Genomic DNA, 17004 nt, shown 5'->3' with positions numbered 1-17004 from the left:
CCAGCTCCATTCTTACAACTCTTGGGAACCAGCAGTTAGAGTAATGGCTATGTCGCTGGACTCCCACGTAGTCAACCATGGTTGGTAACCCGGACCCAGTGGCTTAAAACTCACGCCGGGCGCGTGTGCATGCGTGCCTAAGATCCCGAGAGGAGAATGGAGAAGGGATTGCGGTGTGACCATCCCCCCGGGGGGTGATTTCTCGCTTTCTGTCTCTCCGTCTCTCTTTGTCTGGCGAGTGCAGGCTCCCTATAGCAAAAAAAAAAAAACTCTTTCTTGGTCTCGCCCCCTGCGCCCCCATGGTGGTACACACTTGGTGTTGTTTCTGCTAAGGGAGGCCTAGCTATTTTCTGTAACCTAGCAGGTATCCAGCTAGAGAGCTGTCTCCCCTCCTGGAAGTCCCCACACCTCTCAGAGGAATTGTTTTCCACCCACAGGGAGGTCAATAAAAAGACTACAGCACTTTTTCTTGGGTTGTTAACACTTCAAAAACTCCCTTCTCACATTAAATTTTCTCTTTACCTTGTGTAAGCTGGAAGTGACAGAGTTCCAGAACAGCTCATGGCCACTTTCCAGTAAGCTCAACAACTCTACCATGCAGGCATCCTTTGTCAGTTACTGTCCTTAGCTTTGAGCTCCAGGAAAAATGCTGAGAAAGCAGTTAAAGATACTTATTCTTTCTGTGAGGGTAAACCATATTGTAATGAACAATTCTATACAGATCTCATCTGCAAAGGCTCTCCAGAGTAAGCAGCTAAAAAAGATAATTACGTTTAATATCATTAAATTGTACTCCAAACTGGTTATACCAATTTGTACTCTCACTAGTAATGTTTAAGTTTTATTTTCACTATACTTACATTTACTATCCTTGTTAATTTGGGGAGATCTGGTAAATACTAAATTTTATCTTGTTTTGATTTAATTTTTCCTGAAGCAAACTGAAGAAGGTTTATCAAGGAAAAATCAACTAGATCAATGCTAATGGAAAGTCAGGAAGGATGAGGACTGCAAGTTAACCACTGGATTTAGCAATAGAGAGGTCACTTCATTTGACAAGGCTGGGGCACATGCCAGGCTGCAACTGACTTAAAAAAGGATGAGAGAAAAGGAATTGAGGCACAGCACAGAAAACTTTTCTCAGGAGTTCTGTTACAAAAAAGAGCAAAGAAATAGGGAATAGTGGACGGGAAGTAGATTCAAAGGGTAGTTTTTTTGTTTTGATTTTGTTTGTTTTAGGATGGAGGAAATGATCAGTAGAAGTGATCTGGTAGAGCCAAGAAGTAATGATACAGGAAGGGAACTGCTGGAGAGAGATCCTTAAGTGGGCCCAAGGGGACAGAAATTAGTGTAGCCAGTACTTTTATGCTCAAAACTACAAAACACTGATGAAAGAAGCCAAGGCTCTAAATAAGTAAAAAGATATATCATATTTGTGGATCGGAGGACTTACCACAATAAAGATATTAATTCTACCCTCATTAATACATGTTTAATGCAGCTCTTATCAAACTTCCAGCCAGATTTTTTGTTGTAGATACAGAAAAGGTTATTCTAAAATTAATATGGGATGGCAAACAAAACAAAACAGCTAAAATAATATGGAAAATGATGAGTTAAGTGGGAAGAAGCAGTCTAGCCAAATTCAAGATCTATTATATAGCTACAATAATCAAAAATGAACAGCATACGTTGAGGGAGAGAAACACTGATCAGTGAAACAGAACAGAAAACCAGGAAATAAAAACACAAATATACGCTCAACTGGTTGTTTTCTACAAGGCAGACATTACTCAATGGAGAAACTGGTGCTGGAGCAGTTAAGACATCCATATGCAAAACAAAACAAACAATTTGAAAAAGTTACCTGATCCCACTACTCATCCTTTATATAAAAAATCAATTCAAAATCGATGAAGCTTAAATGTCAAAAATAAAAGCATAGGCCCAGCTTCAGTAGTTCAGGGAGTAGGGCACTGTTGCATGTTGCTGCAGCTCCATGGAGACCTAAATTCAGATTTCAGATTGACCTAAAGACACAGAGAGACAGACAGACAGACAGACAGGCACACACACACACACACACACACACACACACACAATGTGGACATTCATGTGGGCCCTATCAAATCTGACTGCTACTTTGACTTCAAAAGTTCATGGGGAAAATAGAATTAAAATACGAATTTATTTTGATGCAAATATTTGGAAATCTATGCATAGTTTTTTCATAATACACATTTTCCATGAACTTATTGAAGACCATGTGTACAAGAGAAAACTAGGATATACAGAGGCCACATGAGGATTCGGTGAGAAAATAGCCATCTGCAAGCCAAGGAAAGAAACCTCAGAAGAAACCAAACCTCCCAACACCTTGACTGAATTTCCGGCCTACATAACTGTGGAGAAAAATTTTCCATTAATTAAGCCATCCAATCTGTGGTATTTTGTTACAGCAGCCCAAGTAGACTAATATAGATGCAAGAAGACATTTCATCAAGCAGGACATATGAATTGCAAATAAGCACATGAAACTATTTCACATAATTAGTCATCAGGGAAATGCACATTAATATGACCATGATTTACCATGTCATACCTGTTAGAATGGACTAAAATTAAGAAGTCATAAATTTATTTAATACAGTTGCGCGTTAAAATCAATTTTTAGGCCTTACCTAAGTTTTCTGAACCTCAGTAGTACCTCATCACCTTTGGCCTGGTTAAACCTCTCCTTCCTTGTGTGACTGTTTGCAGAAAAGCCCACGTGTTCCTCATCAACTGACCCAAAACCCAACATACTTCACAGTTGCTGAACACAATAAAACCTAATGGTCAACCCCAGAGTCACATGAATAAGTTCACTTCTTCATAAGTGTTTACTTTAAACTAGCTAACTCTCAACCTCCCCCCTTACACAAATGCACGCATAGGCAAGTCTAAGGGATAATACCAATGGAACTTAAAAAGGCACAGTTTCATAGACAACTCCCCTCATCCCTAGCCCCAGATTAACACCCTTAACCTCTCTAGGAAACAGTGAGTAATAAATTCCTTGTTTCAAGCATTTTGGTTGTATTTCCTCATGTCTCTCACCTGATACATACACACCTGAACCTAATCTCCCCTCCCCATACATGTAGACATCCAAGGTTTTTTTGTTTTGTTTTGTTTTGTTTTTCTTTTTTTGGAGAGGTTTTAACTATAGGGTGTGTGCACTCGCCAGAAAGACAGAGAGAAACAGAGAGATAGAAAGCGAGAAATCACCCCCCCAGGGAGGATGGCCACGCTGCAACCCCTTCTCCTCCATTCTCCTCTCAGGATCTTGGGCACACACACGCCAGGCATGAGATTAAGCCACCAGGTCCAGGACTTGAACTGCGGTCGACTACATGGGACATAGCCATTACACTAATGGCGGGTCCCTTTAAAAACAAAACAAAACACTATTCAGATCAGTGTTGTCCAACAGAACTTTCTGCAATTAAGGACACAGTCTATAAATCTGGGCCAATCAGCCCAATATCACACAGTGCCCAATTGCTGGATGTGGCAACATTAACTAGATTATCCTCCCTGAAGTACCCCCTCAAAAGAAAAAAGCTCTACTAAGTAGATGAATGTGGTCCAGCAACAAATCTATAGGAGATATTTATAAACAATTAAATGATAATAGAATGCTCAAAAAGATTTAAACCTGAGACACCTGTAAGTGAAACTAGTACCATTTGTCCTCTGAGCAGCTAGTGCCACAGATTTAATACTGAGAATACCTATCTCCAACCCCATCTATACCCAGAGTTATTTCAATGAAAGTCACCACCTTTCAAAGGATTAAAGAAAGTACATTTTACCTGATTAATTCAGACTAAGCAGGAGAAAGGATACATTGAATAAAGTAAAATTATGAAAAGGAAGACTTTCAAGGAAATGTAGTTTTATTATTTCAAGTTAAAGAGTTATTCAAAGAAGTGGCCTTGGAATAACTACCAAAAATGAAACGTTCCTTAACTTTCCTTAACTGCTTTAATAACAAGGAAGAATTGATAGTAACTATGATGGAGTTCCCCTACTATACTATAAAAAATAAATAATAAATTGTGTTTTGACCTATTATATGGCAGAATATATATGAGAATTAATTTGCATAGCAGAGTATATATGAGACTTTGACTACAAGGGATGCCTGTGTTCAGTATCCAGATCACCCTAAACAGGCTGGGTATGGTGGCATGCTGAGGATTTTGACCTGTTAATTTATATATACACGTATATATGTATATTTTGGAGAACAAAGAGTCTACGTTCTAAAACAAACTGTCTACTGCTAAAACCTGAATAAAACTACTTTACCTCTCTGAATCTGTTTTCCAATCTGCAAAAAGTTCAATAATACACTTTTTACAGAACTACTAGGTAAATTAGTTGTGCCAAACTTGGAAGCAACAAGATGTTCTTTAGTAGGTAAATGGATAAAGAAACTGTGGTACAAGCAGACAATGAAATATTATTCACCACCAAAAAAAAAAAAAAAAAGGAGCTATCGAATTATGAAAAGATACGAAGGATACTTAAATGCATATTACTAAGTCAAAGAAGCCAATATGAAAGGCAACATATTATATTATTCAAACTAAATGACATTCTAGACAAGCCAAAATTATAAAAACAGTAAAAAGAGCAGTGATACTACTCAAGGGAGGGACAGATAAAGAGGCAGAGAACAGAAGACCTTTAGGGCAGTGAAACTATGCTGGGTAACGAGATCTTCAGATCATACATCTGTTAAAATGATAGAACATACAACAGCAAGAATGAGTCCTATTTAAAGAATGGCCTTTGAGTGAAAATGGGTTAACGCAGGGCCATCAGTTAAAACAAATGCACTATGCTGGTGTGGAACATCTACAGGGGCTCTACTTTCTGCTCAGTTTTCTAAGCACCTAAATTGTCCTTAAAATATCAAGTCTATTTAAAAAATTAAAACAAAGCATAAATGAGGACATTTGCAACCACATTAGCTACTGGCTCATAAATAACATCCAATCGACTCTATATCATCTCTATCACATTCTATTGTGCTATAAAACAGGACAATCTGTATTTATATTCAATTCTACTAGTTACTAGCAGGTTACTTAACTTCTCCAAGCTAAAGTTCCTCATTTATAAAAAGAGGTATGTATAAAAAGCTATGAGAATTAATTATAGAGTACATATGCAAAATTGTTCGGGATAATCCCTAGCTTGTAGATATCATTTTTAACTGTCAGCAATTGTTCTCATTACTGTCATCAACTTGAGAAGATTATATTAAAAGTACTCAGGAGACCGTCATGGCCACTCAGTGGTTACCCCAATGATCCACAACGCTGAGGCCATGTGGGAAAGTCCAAAGTTCATGTCATGAGGTCTCCTCGGGCACACCAAGTAAAGGCACACATGCATGCCCATGATACTGGCTGGCTGAGACTGGGGGCAGGACTGTGGCACGAAGATCCTGTTGGAGTTTCATCCCTTGCATAAGAAATAAACAAATTAGGCCCAGACCTGCAGCCTAGTGGTTAAAGGAGCCAGATTCCCACATGGCCAAATGTGGTTCAAATCCTGGCCGCAGCTGGAAAAAACTGTGTGAGTGTGCATGTGAACCCAAAATCCTGACAGGAGAAGCAACTGTAGTATGACCACATCCCACTGGAAAGTGACTTATCTCTCTCTGGTCCATGCACATACACACACACATACACACACACACACACACACACACACACACACATACATGCACACACCCAACAGTGGCAATTTAAAAAAGAAACTTAAAAAAGGCAGGAGTGGGCAGTCATGGTGGTTGGGGTGGCTGGATCTCACATGGCTGACTGAGCTGTTGAGTCCCAGACTCAGAGGCTTTGCGAACACACCAGACACATGTGTGTACATTTCCAAAATCCCGAGAGGAAAATGGAGAAGAGACTGGAGCATAACCATCCTCCTTGGGGATGATTTCTTACTTTTCCTCTCTGTCTCTCTCTCTCTCTCTCCCTCTCTCTCTCTCTCTGAGCTATAGATAGAGCTCACCTTATAGCCAAAAATTAAAAAAATAAATAAAAAATCAGGAGCCCAGTCACTGTGGTACAAGCAGCAGGGTACTGCTGCACAAGGCTAAAACTACAAAGAATGCCTGGTTCAGTACCCAGATGACCCTAAACAGGCTGGGTATGGCGGCATACACCTGTAATCCAAGCTAACTGGGAAACTGGAACAGAAGTGGAACATGGTAAAGCCCAGTCAAAAGTAACTATCTCTTGCTCTTTCACACATATACAAAAACAGAAGTACTCCGTACAATGCCTCATACATTAAATGCCAAATTAGCTTCCTTCCCCTTCCTATAATACAACTATTCTCACATACCAAATGGATATCAGAGAATGGGAGATAAAGTGTGGAAGTGTTTTTCAGAATCACCTCAGGAAGTTTTTCAAAATATGCATACCACAAACCCAGATGGAATTAAACACTTTGAGAGATGATGCATGAATGCATGTGTATTTTGACAAAGCTCCCCAAAAGACTATTATACACAAACACATGTTCTTATTGCACCAACCTATCTTCCCCATAACTCTGCTTCCAACTAGTGCTTAATGGAATTTAGTGTGTTGAAATATCATATATTTTTACATCAATTTATTGGAGTTTCTATGTATTGATTAGACCAGGGGTTGGCAAATTACGGCCCAAGGGCCAAATCTAGTCTACCATCTGATTTTTTTTTTTAATTTATTATCATTATTATTATTCTTTCACATGAGTTCACAGGGGGCGGGGGGGGGCGGTGAGAAAGCAAGCAACCAGGTCCAGGACTCGAATCATGATCAGCCATGTGGAAAGTCCAGTACTTCAACCACCATGCCACCCACTGGCCCTCCCACCTGATTTTATAGAACACAGCATGTCCATTTATTTCCATATTGTTTATGGCTGCTTCCACTGTAGAATCAAGTAATTGCTACAGAGAGCATATGGACCACAAACTTGGAAATACTGGGTTGTCAGAAAAATCATGCCCATTTTTGCACAGAAAAACAGCAAAAAGTCAGGACTTCTGACAACTCAATATTCACCACCTGGCCCTGTACGGAAAATGCCTGCCATTTGGGGCTAACAGGTGGCATGGTGGTTAAGGCACTGGACTTCCACAACAATTCAAATCTCAGCTTGTTTGCACTCTTTCTCTCTCTCTCTCTCTGCATCATGAGCATACGTGCCCTATAGTAAATTTTAAAAAATAATACTAAATAAAACTAAATAAATAATTCTAATAAAAGAAAAAAGTCTGTCAATTCATGGTCTAGATTATTCATAAAGAATGCTATTCACGGGAACCAGCAGGTGGCATGGTGGCTGGACTCCCACGTGGTCGACTGTAGTTTGAGTCCTGCACCTGGAGGCGTGCTTTCTGACTTTCTCTCTCTCTCTGGTGAGCATATGGCAAAATTTAAAAATAATAATAAATTAAATAAATAATTCTTTAAAAAAAAAAAGGAATGCTATTCAGTAACTCAATTAGAACATTTACTCTGAAGAGTAACTGGTTCCATGTAATTACAACATCTCTTAAAGTATGTAAAAATCTAGAAGTATGGAAACAAACCAAATGAATAGTTACTCACATAAAAGCATAAAGACCAGAAATAGTTTTACCTGCCCAGCTGTTATTCCCAAGGCAAGTGTTTCTCCCTCATTTCAACTGCTATCCCCAGAAGCACTATACCAGTGTGGAATGAGGAAAGATATGCAGTCCCTCTCTAATGCTTAGTTGAGATTCGAAATGTATAGAAAAAAGAAAAATAATGCTGATACCTCCATGTTCCCACATGTAATATAGCACCTGCTCTCCATTAGGGGAAAAAATTAGGCTGAAAGGACAAGAGGAAGAAAGGTAACAGAGAGTCGAGGCATGCTCAGCTCAGGCGCCAATCATCCTTGAGTCCAACTGTGTCCCCGACGTCCTGAGTTTGGGTTATCTGAAACAGTAAATTCTCATTTTGCCCAAATAAATTACAGTAGGGTTGCTGGCATTGCAACTAACACAAGTTAACTTCTGTCTTCACCTAAAATAAAAACCAAATTATTCTTCTCTATGAAAATAAAGATAGTTTTAGTTACCACTAGTTTTATTCATCCCTCATTAAACTCTACATAAATTAATGAATGCCAGTAATCAGAAAATTATTCTTGTGGCCAGCCAGTGGTGTGGTGGTTAAGGCAGCTATATTCCATACAGCTGACTGTGCAGATCGAGTCCCAGATTCACTGGCTTGAAAAACATACCAGGAGTATATGTATGAGTAGTCAAAATCCTGAAAGGAGAATGGAGGAGAAGGGACTATGGCACAGCCATCTCCCTTGGGGGAGTGATTTCTCACTTTCTCACTTTCTCTGTCTCTGTCTCTATCCCCAGCAAGTGTAAGTGCCCTAAAGCAAACTAAAAGAAACAAAGATGAAAATTATTATTAAAGATTAAGCAAGGATATAGTATAATAAACAACTCAATCAGTACTTAATTTTCCCTAAAATAAAATGACTGATAAAAATACAAGCCATTTGACATTACATACAAAAAGAGCTTTAGGCACATTTAGCCCTATCATCCATGCACCATCACAGTATCACTGATGATCGGAAAAATGATCTGAAGATACTATAATATTCTGATTTATCAAATAAAGATTCTATTATATTTAGTATACCCTAGAAAGTAAAATTCAACTGGCAAACTTTCATCAAGAATTGAAACAAAAAGTATTATTTAAGCCTCTATAAATCAGAATATTAAGTTATTTACAGTAGCTCCTTCATAGAAGGCTAAAGTTTTGCTGTCTCTCAAATTAACTGCTTATAGCTCTATTTCAATATTTTCTTTTAAAAGATATTATCCAAGGACTGGATAATTACTCTATCAGGTAAAAATTTTAGTTCCATATTTTATGAGTACTTCAGAGTCTTCAAAAGTTCATAAGAAATGTGCATTAAGTAAAAGTTATGCATGAATTTCAAAGTTTTTGCACCAAAATAAATGTATTTAGCTCCATTTTTCCACAAACTTTTTGAAGTCTTCTCATATATTATTACTTTGAATCATGATTTTCAAACTCCAAATATAAAATATTTTCAAATATGTTACTCTAAAATTTTCCAGCTATAATGCAATCTAATCATAAAATACTGCTACAATCAGATGGTGCTTTAAAAGACAATTTTATATAACATTGGTAGTAGAAATCCTTTCTGGATTATGTAATTGTTTGGGGTTCTGTTAAAAAGCACACTACATTTTAAGATAACCTCACTGCTCAACCCTGACCACCTTAATATAGCATCAAGATACTCTCCAGAGCACTGGTCCACAACCTTTTTGGCACTAGGGACCGGTTTCATGGAAGACTATTTTTCTACAGATGGGAGGGTGGGGCATTTTTTCCAAGCACATTACACTAATTACACACATTATTTCTATTATTATTACATTGTAACATATAATGAAATAATTATACAACTCAACATAATGCAGAATCAGTGGGGGAGCCCTGTTTGTTTTCCTGCAACTATCCAATAGCTGGTTCCACCGGGGTCTCCAATGAGAACCTAATGCTGCCACTGACGGCGGGAGGTGAAACTCAGATGAGCAACGGGAGCCATTACCTTACATGAATAAATACAGATGAAGCTTCACCCACTCGCACTCCATTCACTTCTGCCATGTGGCCCAGTTCCTAATAGGCCATAGACTGGTACTAATCTGTTACCTAGAGGTTGAGGGACCTCTTCTCTAGATAAAGGGATCATAATTCAGTTTTAAATTATGAAAAAAATATAAACACACGCTCACTGCCATCTGTTTGGAGGTATCTAAAGGATTACAGTGAACTTTTTCTTACTGTACTATGTGTATTTTGTTTCTGTTTCTGTGTTTTTGTTTTTGTTTTTTTCTGGCAAAGCTGAATTACTTAGTCACCTAGTAAAGGATTAAGATTATACTTAGGTGCTCAATAAAAACTTCACGTATCAAAAGCACACATCTCTAAGAAAATCAAACATTGAAAGAAAGGCTTACAATAAAAAGTCAATCCCCAGACAGCCAATATTATTACACTCATTCAGTCAGTTGTTTCCATATCTAATATACATATACTGCTATTGTTTAATTTACCAATTTGATACACTACTCATTTCTTACCACAACATTAACAGTTAGCAGTTATTGTTTTATTAAGTGCCAGACATAGAACTTAGCAAGTACAAGATTAATTCATTTAATCCGTAGAGTAACCTCATTAAGTAGGTCCCATTATAATTTTAATTTTCGTTTGGAAAATTAGGACATAAAAGCTCAAAAACTGCCGCAGGTCACATGGCTAATATATGGCAAAACGGGGATTTGAATACAAGTATCCTAAAACCACTGCACACATTTTATACCTCATATCTTTTATCAAGCCACTCCACAGTACACCTTTCACACTTTCGAGATAATTTTCCCAAACTACATAAAAATGGAGAGCAAAACAAAACAAAGTCAAAACAGAAAAACAGCATTTCTCTTTTTTCCGGTATTTGCCATTGGGTAGACACACTTGCTGGAGTCAGAGAGAGAGGGAAAGTGAGAAATTACTCCCCAGGGGGGATGGCCACACTTCAATCTCTTCTCCTTCATTCTCCTCTCAGGATTTTGGGTGCACACACATGTATCCAGGATGGTTTTCAAGTCTGCAGATCCAGGACTTGAGCTACAGAGTCAGCCATGTTAGGATCGAAAGCCTTAACCACCACACCACCTACTGGTCCAGAAAATGCTATTTCTTAAAACCAAATACAAGTTTTTGGTTCTATACATAATGCTCAACTTAGGCTTTGCCACAATCCATAAGGTTACAAATCAGTGACATTTTAATTTTATATTTATGTATTGACTCAGTTGTTACAATCCTTAAGATACAGTATTTTAGAACCTAAATTACAATTATATTACCTATAGCATTTTTCAAATTAAAAAAAAAGAAATTGGATCCTAAAGACTACAGAAAGACTTTGAACAGAAAGAGTTGGGAGTAACCTACCCAAAAAAAAAAAAAAAAACTCAAAGTAATTTTTTTCTACTTTCTGAAAGAGAGTTAATTTATATATGTATACAAATACATTTCCATAAATACATAACAGGGCAAAAGATACTAAAGGAGAAAGGCAAATTCACTTTCACTAAAAAAGCTTCAGGACAGTAGGGGGCGTGATGGTGAAGGCAGCTGGATCCCACATGGCTGACTGTACGGTTCAAGTCCTGGACCCAGCAGCTTAAAAGTCATAGTGGATGCATGCACATGTGTGCCTTAACTCTCAAGAGTAGGATGGAGAAGGGTTGCAATGTGGCCACCCCCACCCACCCACATCCTCCCAGAGGAGTGATTTCTTACTTTCCCCTCTCTCTCTTGTTTCTCCAGGGAAAAGAGAAACACCCTATAGCAAAACATAAAAAAAGAAAAAAAAAAACACTTCAAAAAGTAGATTTTACTCGGGACCAGCAGTTAGCATAATGGCTATTTCACTGGACTCCCATGTAGTCGACCGTGGTTCGTGTCCCGGACCGGTGGCTTAAAACTCATGCTGGGCGCGTGTGCGTGCATACTCAAGATCCGGAGAGGAGAATGAAGGAGAAGGGATTGCGGCGTGGCCATCCCCCCCTGGGGGGTGATTTCTCACTTTCTGTCTCTCTGTCTCTGTCTGTCTGGTGAGCGCACGCGCCCTATAGCAAAAACCTTTCCAAAAAAAAAGGTAGATTTTACTAAATCTGTGAAGAGAATATAAATGTAGGAATATTTTGGTTTAATGTTCAAACAAAAAAAAAGATACACGAAAATGAATAAAATAAATATAAAATCAATTACTATTAAATAAAGCAAGGGGAACTAGAAAAAAGCAATAACAGAGCTTTGAAATTGAGAAAAAAAGGAAGAAAACAAGAGATGAAAGCCATAGATAATCTAGGCAATCCAGTTCAAAGCTGAGTCAGATGTTTCTAAAACAGAGAGTCAGCCCCTACAATACTCTGGCAGTTCTATGAAAGAACTGAGATGACTTATTAAGGATATTCCAGTAAGTGAAAGAGAAGACGCGATAGCAAGTCTAGTGATAGCAAGTCTGTTGGACTTGTAGACCAACATAGGCTCTGTCTCTCTACTGGAGTCTTTCTTTTAACCAGTCTAACTAAATGACAGGAATTTGATACCCGTACAGGCTGCATTACATACTTGAGCACTTACTTGGTCAAGTGTTTCAGGGGTGTATATCTTTCCAACTCGATCATTACCTTCTGGAAAACATAGGCTAACCTTTTTACTTTATTTTAGCTCATATAATCAACCATACAACCTGACACAGTGTTATATACCTAGAACAAACACTCAAGATAGTCAGTCAGTTAGTTAGTTATGAGAAGTTTTTGCTATAGGGCATGTACACTCACCAGAAAGACAGAGACAGAGAGACAGAAAGTGAGAAAAAAACTACCCGGGGGGGATGGCCACACTGTAATCCCTTCTCCTCCATTCTCCTCTCGGGATCTTGGGCACATATGCACATGCACCTGACGTGAGTTTAAGCCACTGGGTCTGGGACTTGAACCGCGGTGGACTACATGGGAGTCCAGCAACATAGCCATTATGCCAACTGCTGGTCCTGCTCTGGTCAAATTTAAAATAATAATAATAATAAATAAAACTGATTTTTTAAAAAAGAAGGGTTCTTTGTTTATAATTGCACAATTCTCTAAGGTTTCAATGTTTCAGTTGTGAGATGTTTGCATACTAGCAGGAGATTTTCAGCAATGGCTAATTTCTTTATCTTGTCTAGTAACATAACTTCATCTGTTCAACAAATTATTTACTAAGAACTTCATTCTTTGAGTGTTAAACCTGAAAATAAGTAAAATAAAATGTGGTCTGACCCTGTAGCTTAGTGATTAAAGATGACTAAGATTGGAATCCTGGCTCTGGCAGTTTGAAAAGTCCTCCAGAAGTATGTGTATAAGTGTGTGTGTTTCCCAAAAATCTCAACAGAATGGAGAAGAGACTGCAGCATGACTCCACCTCTCTCCCAGCACAAACACCTCTAGCAAACAAATAAAACTTGTTACTGCAAGATACTATCTCACTAAATTAAAACATACATTCATTTTTTTTCTTTCTTTCTTTTTTTTTTTTTTTTTTGCTATAGGGCATGTACACTCACCAGAAAGACAGAGACAGAGAGACAGAAAGTGAGAAAAAAACTACCCGGGGGGGATGGCCACACTGTAATCCCTTCTCCTCCATTCTCCTCTCGGGATCTTGGGCACATATGCACATGCACCTGACGTGAGTTTAAGCCACTGGGTCTGGGACTTGAACCGCGGTGGACTACATGGGAGTCCAGCAACATAGCCATTATGCCAACTGCTGGTCCTGCTCTGGTCAAATTTAAAATAATAATAATAATAAATAAAACTGATTTTTTAAAAAAGAAGGGTTCTTTGTTTATAATTGCACAATTCTCTAAGGTTTCAATGTTTCAGTTGTGAGATGTTTGCATACTAGCAGGAGATTTTCAGCAATGGCTAATTTCTTTATCTTGTCTAGTAACATAACTTCATCTGTTCAACAAATTATTTACTAAGAACTTCATTCTTTGAGTGTTAAACCTGAAAATAAGTAAAATAAAATGTGGTCTGACCCTGTAGCTTAGTGATTAAAGATGACTAAGATTGGAATCCTGGCTCTGGCAGTTTGAAAAGTCCTCCAGAAGTATGTGTATAAGTGTGTGTGTTTCCCAAAAATCTCAACAGAATGGAGAAGAGACTGCAGCATGACTCCACCTCTCTCCCAGCACAAACACCTCTAGCAAACAAATAAAACTTGTTACTGCAAGATACTATCTCACTAAATTAAAACATACATTCATTTTTTTTCTTTCTTTCTTTTTTTTTTTTTTGTAATTTGACTGAGGGCATGTGCACTTCTCAGGCAGAGACAGAGAAAGAGAACACATCCTCCATGGGGCAAGGTGATGCCACAATTCCTTCTCCATCTCTCCATCCTGTTGGAACTGGAGCACGCGCACACACACACTAGTGTGTTCTCAACATGACTTGCCAAACTGCATGGTCAGCCATGTAGAATCCAGCTGCCTTCAGAAGGCCACAGGTTTGCCCAGCTCATATAAATTTCTAATCATTCACCTAAGCCAAATACATGTGGTAGCGTTTCCTTTCCTTCTTCTGGTACAAGAAAAGGAAATAACATTAACTGAGCACCTACAATGTGCCAGTTCTTGAACCTCAACATATAGTCCCACCTAATCCCTTACAGTCCAGTAAAGGAGACATGCCATTTTTTGAAGAACTGAGGCTTAAATAAAGTATTTGTTAAGGCCAACTCCATGGCACAGAGGTTATGTGCTGGTCAAGAGAAACTGAATCCCACAGAGCAACCACAGTCAGCCTTAAACATGAAAGGAACATGGGTGAGTACCCAAAATCTGAGGCTGGAGGACTAAAGGAGATCAAGATGTGACTAGACCCTGTGGAGGGTGCATGTCTCTGTCTCTGTCTCTCTCTTATGCTCAGGTGTATGTGCACACAGTCTATAACATTAATAAAGAAAGAAATTAAGTACTTATCACTTTGCTAGTTACTGAAGAGCCAGAATTGGAATCCAAGTCTGTCTGACCCAAAAAATCTATGTTCTTTCCAAAAAAAAAAAAGACTGAAAGTACTATTTATTATTTTATTTCTCATCAAGACAGAGAATAGGTTTTTTTCCTGAGACTGAAAACACTGCTTATTTTCATAACAAAAATATATTATTTCATTTAATCCACACAATAGCCTATTACTTAAGAATTATTATATCATCCCATTATTATACATGATAAAGCTAGATGTTAAAGAAGTAAACTGCTAGAAAACAACAGAACGGTATCAAGTCTGCATTCAGGTACATACAACCACCACAGGGAAAAAATTGCAAAAAGACCTCAGCCAATGCATTACAAGCTTAAGATGCAAAACATTTAGACTAATCAGACCTTATTCTGTGTATTCAAACATACTATCTTTTTAAACCTTTGCTTTGCTAAATGTTAATTATTTGCTACCTCAAGAGTAATTGTAACTAGTAACCAATCCAGAGATTACTTATTACTTTTACATTTAAGTAAAAGGGAATGGCATATGTAAGCTACTTCAATTCCCATTTTCGATATTGAGGAAGTAAACACTGCAGAAATATCATAACTATTAACTGGCAACTTCAAGTCCCCAAACTTCCAGCCTGGTAGCCATGCCATATACTAAGTAATCTCTGGATTGGTTACTAGTTACAATTACTCTTGAAGTAGCAAATAATTACCATTTAACAAAGCAAAGGTTTAAAAAGATAGTATGTTTGAATACACAGAATAAACACTTGAAGTATTTGAAATACTTTCACAGAAACGGAAGAATAGAAATAGTCCTTAGTAACATTTTCAAAGCATCCTTTTAAAACTATTATACTCTATTTCTTGACATAGTTTTAGGGGCTAAGTGTGAACCACTTAGTGTCTTCAATGCCAGTTATGAAAGTGGTTACTTTAATTAAAAAACTGTTCATCTTAACTGTACAGTTCTGTTTGTCAGAAATCTAAAGTAGCCTCTGTGGTTGATAGGCGCCCAGGTATCTATTCTTAAGGAATGGTCCCATCTGTTTTTGTTAAACCAAAGTGATGAATGAGAAGTTGGTTGACTATAAACATGTAACATGGGGGGGGGGGGAATGTCATTAATTAAAAAAAAAAAAAAAAGCATGTTACAAGACAAAATCCAGAAATAAATAGAATCATTCTAATGCAAAGTAACCAGGTAGCGACATCCATGTTTGTTCACCTTACAACACACTGATTGTCTTCATCCCTTGACCTCAGAAAAACTACCCAACTTAAGGAAGCTGTGCTGCCGCCCCATCGACACATCAATGGGGATCATTAAAAACCAGTATGTATCAAGCATTGCTTCTCAGCCTTAACCAGCACAAGCTCAGCTACAAATTAGGAGATAAACAAGTACAGAATGTGACTGAGTCTGGGGACCAGCACTGTTTACTTACATGGGAAGCTTCTCATGTGATGGGATACGTGTTGCACTGCCCTCCCTGGTTCCCAAAAAGATGCTACAGTACTCTGGCAAGCTAATTGAGCATGGGTCTATTCCCAAAAGTTTTGGGCTCTCTTTTTCATTCCTTAAGGACAAATGCTCAAATAAGGACAACCGACACAAGGTGCCCCTAGGCGCTGCCTTTGGCATAATCTAGAAGGACATCACTTTGCCCAAGAAACTGTCCGCCCTTAGCTAAATAAAAGGAACTGCTACAGTATTTCACCCTGGAGAAGGAAAAGGAAAGGAATCAAAAACAGACCCGCTTCCTCCTCGCCCCCGGAGGCTTGGAGCAAGACCAGGGGCTTAAGCTGCGGCTCCAGACCAGCACCAGGCCCCCGCCGCCTCTGCGCCCGCAGGCGGCGCGGCGACAGAGCCGCACGGTCGACACCTCCACCTCTGTCCTCCAGGCACAGCCAGGGACTGCGTCCCTAAGCCCGCCCCGGCCGGGCCCGCCCCGCTATCTCCTCCCCCGTTATCCGCTCGCAGCAGCGCTCGGGCCTGGATTCGCCTCCCCGCCCTCTCCAACTTCGGCACGTCCCACTGCCCCACGCGCCTGGGCCGCCGCCCTCGGCCAGCCCAGGGGGAGAAGGGCCGGGGGCTGCGGGCCGACGAATGCACTCGGCGCCCTCCCTCACCTCTGGATGCAGAAGAGGCACGCAGCCCGCTTCGGTATCGTACTCGTCCGGGCCGTCCGCCATCTTGGTGTTAAATCCCTCCTCCCGCTGCATGCTGGGAGAAAGCGTTTCACCCTCGCGGGGCTCGGGCGAGGCGGAGGG

The 17004-nt window shown here is 39.1% G+C and overlaps 1 protein-coding gene across 1 annotated transcript in view; it reads right to left on the bottom strand.

The window, feature by feature from the left end:
• Nucleotides 1-17004, bottom strand: part of ZDHHC17 (zDHHC palmitoyltransferase 17) — a 111801-nt gene extending 94797 nt beyond the window's left edge. The window contains exon 1 of the mRNA XM_006142853.3: nucleotides 16864-17004. Within this exon, the coding sequence (XP_006142915.1) occupies nucleotides 16864-16956 (93 nt within the window). The 5' untranslated portion in view covers nucleotides 16957-17004. The remainder of the gene's footprint in view (nucleotides 1-16863) is intronic.

Source organism: Tupaia chinensis, unplaced genomic scaffold (assembly GCF_000334495.1).
Source record: "Tupaia chinensis unplaced genomic scaffold, TupChi_1.0 Scaffold000085_1, whole genome shotgun sequence".
Taxonomy (NCBI): domain Eukaryota; kingdom Metazoa; phylum Chordata; class Mammalia; order Scandentia; family Tupaiidae; genus Tupaia; species Tupaia belangeri.
This window is presented reverse-complemented; position numbering and strand designations above follow the sequence as displayed.